The sequence below is a fragment of the Manihot esculenta genome, chromosome 5 (assembly GCF_001659605.2).
Source record: "Manihot esculenta cultivar AM560-2 chromosome 5, M.esculenta_v8, whole genome shotgun sequence".
Lineage (NCBI taxonomy): Eukaryota > Viridiplantae > Streptophyta > Magnoliopsida > Malpighiales > Euphorbiaceae > Manihot > Manihot esculenta.
In genome coordinates, this window is record NC_035165.2 from 32398203 (window position 1) to 32403189 (window position 4987).

The following is a 4987-nucleotide window of genomic DNA, read 5'->3' on the forward strand; positions in this document are numbered from 1 at the left end:
TTCATGTGATTGTACTCTCTACTGCCATTTTCGTCCCTACTATCTAACATTGTTAAAATTTAATAAATTTTATTTTTTTTAAAAATATAATTTTTTAAATAAAATCTATTATTGAATATTAATAATATATAATAGTAAATATTAAAATTTTTAATTTTTTAATATAATTAGTTTTATTTAAACATAATTTTATACTTAATTAATATTTAAAATTTTTATTTTAAAATTAAAAAATATATATTAATTAAATTTTTAATTTTTTTATAATTTTTTATTTTATAATAATAAATTATATATAAAATATTTTAATATCCATCCAACATGTGGACAAACTACTGTTAATTCAAATTTTCGGCGTAACCAAAATCTGCTCGCCCATTAACCTTTATATTCAAAACATCCCAACCTCTCATCTCGACAAGCAAGCCACGTGTCAATTTCTGTTTCACGCGCAGCGCGTGCATAATCTGTCTCTCCTTTGTAGAAAGATTGAAAGAAGACCCTGGGTTTAATCCCCGAACACTGAGTGCTGCCTTAGAGCAGCTTCAAGTCCCACCACAGCCGCTTGATTCGATCATTTCAATAAAAAAAAAATGAAGTATGATAATATTGTACCTCAGATACACCCAAGTAAGACCTTTTGCGATCTGGATCGTCTCTTGGTGCCTGGCCGTCAGCTGAGCTACACCTAGCTTACTCAGCCTAGTACCATATAAAAAGCGCATTTTATTCCTATAGACAGAGAGAGCTTCGTTTTCGCTATCACTTACATAGAGATAGAGATAGAGAGAGAGAGACAATAGCTTGGTGCAAGGTGGTAGTGGTGGTGTCTCTGCTACTTGCTTGGCAAGAAACCGTGAGAAAACAGTGTCTTCTGCTTGGTTTTCTTTTGATTGCTGTGGTTTTCTTTTTCTTGGGGTTGTTATGGGGTTTCCTTTACTGGCGATTCGCTGATATCCCTTTTCAAAAGTTGGTTTAAGAGTTATTTCAATAAAAAAAAAAACTGGTTTAGGAGTATTATTGAGTTGACGATTGAGTTTAACCCTGTTTGATTGGCAAGAAAATGAGAAACACTCGGGGAAATGCATGGAATCCGATTTTAATTTGAATATATAAACTTAGAACGTTTTCCTATTTGAGTCTCTCTCCGTTGGTTTTTGCATTTCTTAGCTGATAAACAGAGCAGGATTTTGATTACAGTTACGTAATGATAGAGCATTAGTACTTCTTACAGAGGCATCTTCTGCATCTTTTCATAACTATTTTCCATCCCATGAAGAAGAAAATCAATGAGCGTCTTTTATTTTGCTCTGTTTTCTTTTCTTTTAGTTGAAGGATCATTGGAAAGATTTTTGAGTCATCTGTTGATATGTTGTGGCTTTTGAGACATATCCAATCCTCTGTAAAATATATACTACATATCACCACATTCTGTGGAATCTTCCATCTACAAACTGATTAGAGGTTTCCCTGCTTAGCATTCAGAAACAATCCTTTTTGTTTGCTTGCTTAGAAAGAAAATGAAACTCTCAAGAAACCCGCAATGAGGATATATATCTTAATTATTGATGAGTTATGAATGAACAGGCAACGTTTGATTATTTGATTGGGGATATATACCTTAATTATTCATGAGTTATGAATAAACATGCAATTTTTATTATTTTGTCCTTTTTCTTTCTGCATCAGGAAATGGAGAAGTTTGGGAACTTGAACACTGATATTCACTTTGATGTGCTCTCCCGATTACCAACAAAAAATTTGGCTGAGTTGATGTTAGTTTCAAAAGGTTGGCACCAACTGATAACTGATCTGTCCTTTATCAAAGTTCAGTCACAAAGAATACAACTACTATCAGGTTTCTTCTTCCAGCAGAGGTTCCAGTGGTGCCGGGAGGACATTGAAACTATCAATTACATTCCTGTGAAATGGGAAGGAGGTGAATTGTACAAAAAAGTCTTTGATTTCCTCCCTCAGGACGTTGTTCTCTTGGCATCCTGCAATGGACTTTTTTGTTGTCGAAGTTGCTTTCCTTTTGAACAGCCAACTCTCTTTGTCTGCAATCCCTTGAACAAGGAATGGATTAAGCTAGACTGGGCTGAACCTGGCAAAGAAAAAAACATTGCTTTAGCATTTGATCCCTTTCACGATTTTTCTGACAATTCAACAAATTTCAAACTGGTCAGAGTTTCACAATCAGAGAATGAGCAGGAAGAATTGTACTTCTCATTTGATATATATTCTTCAAAAACGAAGAGATGGAAACTATCAAAGGAGATATGTTGGTGCAACAGCAATTTGTATAAGAACAAAGGTGTTTTCATTGGAGGGATCTTACACTGGCTTACTGATGCTGATCAGATCCTCACTTTCAATGTTGACAACGAGTTAGCTTGGTTGATTTCAGCACCACTTCCTGCTGTGGAATTCAATAGTGCCCCTGAGTCTTGCATTGGAGAATCTCAAGGCAGCTTACATTATATAATGGTCTCTGAAGAAGGACTTCATGTATGGTTTCTTGAGGATTATTTTGATTTCACGTGGTCACTGAAGCACTGCAAAACACTTGCAGAGATGGAACAGGAACACAGTCAGTTTTTCTACAACTTGGAGAGGAGAGTGAAGCTGCGGCGGACTGTTGACGATAGCCCATGGATGGATCCCCTAGCCTTCAAAGATGGGGTCCTATTGCTGAGAGTATCAAACACTATCTACTTGTATCACATTGAGAGGAGAAAAATGGATCAAGTCTGTGACATTTCCAAGTTTGGTACGTATTCCTTGTTTTGTCCTACTGTGCTTCCTTACTCGATGAGCTTGGTCCCTTTGCTGAGTAAGGCATAATTCAAGTCTTTATACCCTAACCCATGATTTTGACATTGAAGTTGCAGATGTGTATTGCACGTTAACGCATTTTTTTCCTTGTGTATTTTGTTGGTGGCTTAAGTGAGAGACATGAATTTTCTCAAGCAATAAAAAATCAATATTACAATTTTACACTCCGTTTTTCATTTATTTCACATTAAATATTTTTCAGATAAATATGTATTTGAGATAACGAAAATATTTTCCTAATTATTTTAAGAAAGAAATTATTTCAAAAAAGAAAAAAGTAAGTCATTCTAAGAAAAATTAAAAAAAAAAAGTCAGTTTTCGTAATTTTATAATTTTCATTAAGATTTTTATATATAAAAATTTAATAAATTTTATTTTTTAAATTAAAATTAAATAATAAAAAATAAATTACCTGACAAAAAATATTTTTCATATAAAATATTTTTAAAAAAATAATTTTATAGAAAATATTTTTTAAATATAAATTTATTTTCTGTAAAATAAACGAAATAATTTTAATAGGCCCTATTATATTTTAAATAAGACCCATAGTGATTTTAGATAAAACAATGTTTATAGAAAATTTGTATCATGCCTAAAAAAAGTTTTTTTTTTTTAATTGTTGGCATTTATTAAAAGATAAATTTGCTGTCTTAAATTGTTGATATTAGACATTTTTATTATATATATAAATATATACTATATATATAATTTATTTATTTATTTTAATCGTGACACCAGAATGGGACTCGGCAAAATGGAAGAAAGTTCTAAGGATTTCAGACATGATTTTGGTTTTTCGGTTTTGGAAGATTTTACTTTCTTGATTTTTTTTTTTCTTTTTCCTTATTCTAATGAACGACGAGTATTACACCTCCTCGCCTAAGAAACCGTTCTCTTTTTTTTTTTTTTTTTTTTTTTTTCTCTCTCTCCATCACAATTATTTTACTCAAATAAAAGATCATTTATACATTTTCTCCCATCATTTATTCCACGCACCTTACTCCTGACAAGTGGTGGAATCAATTTGGAAACTCAATGGACTTCAGCGCGATTTATCCGAATTAAAATTGGGTTTTTTTAATCTCTCGTGTCAAAATACATAGATTAACTGAACTTATTTTCATATTTCTTTAGAACTGCGGCATACAATTATATAAAATTGATTTCAAAGATTTTTTTTATATTTAATTCTCTTTTAATTGATGCAAAATTGTTTTTTTTAAATAAACATTATTTAATTTTCTTTAATATGGAGCTTCTTTAATTTATACCTTTCAACTATTATTTATATAAAGGCTTTAAATACATATGTATTATTTTTTGAGAAAATTAATTTAATTAAGTTAGAATAAATTAAAAAAATATTAATTAAATAAAAATAATTTTCACATAAATTTTAAATTCTTTAATTGAATTATCTCTAACAAATAAAAATTTAATGGTTTAGAAAAAAAACCATAAAAATAAATAAATAAATATTATTATAACGGTTAAATATATTTTTATTTTAAAAATAATTATGTATATTAATTAATTAAATAAAATGACAGGATCAAAATTATAGTGTATTACTCAATTTTTTAGTTGTAAAAAAAATTTACTAATATCAAAATCATGTTACTTGATGCAAATATGTATTTTCATCATTAAAATTTTATTTTTATTTAATTTTATAAAATTCTTAATATTTCATCTAATTAAGAATTTTAAAAGTTAATTTTTTTTTTGAAAATGGAGATTGGAAATTAAGAGAGTAGAATATAAAATTTTTTATATTTACTCAAATGCACTTACTATTCATACACTTATTATCAAACTAAATTTGTAAGCGTAAAATTTTAATTTTTTTTAAAATGAGAGCGTAAAATTTTATTTAAAAGTAAGTTTATATATTTTCACATTTAAACTTTATATAAAAAAAAACCTATTGACACTCCTAAACTTTATAAACCTTTTATAGCATATTTAAATTATTTAAAACGATTAGAATCAAGTAAAGTTTGTTGTTGCAAATATTTTTTTAACTGAAATAAAATTTTAACACAGTGCAACTGAACATGCATTTGCCTAATTTGTAGATTAAATGATCAAATTTATTTCTAAAAATTATATAATGAGAGTTAAATATATAAAATTTCAATTTTTAATA

The 4987-nt window shown here is 28.7% G+C and overlaps 1 protein-coding gene across 1 annotated transcript; it reads left to right on the plus strand.

Moving 5' to 3' along the window:
• Positions 1-593: 593 nt before the first annotated feature.
• On the plus strand, positions 594-2975 carry LOC110615457 (F-box protein At5g49610). The gene is made up of 3 exons (XM_043956827.1): positions 594-611; positions 707-856; positions 1690-2975. The coding sequence occupies exons 1-3, from the start codon at positions 594-596 to the stop codon at positions 2842-2844; spliced, it is 1323 nt and encodes a 440-aa protein (XP_043812762.1). The 3' UTR covers positions 2845-2975.
• The last annotated feature ends 2012 nt before the right edge of the window (positions 2976-4987 follow it).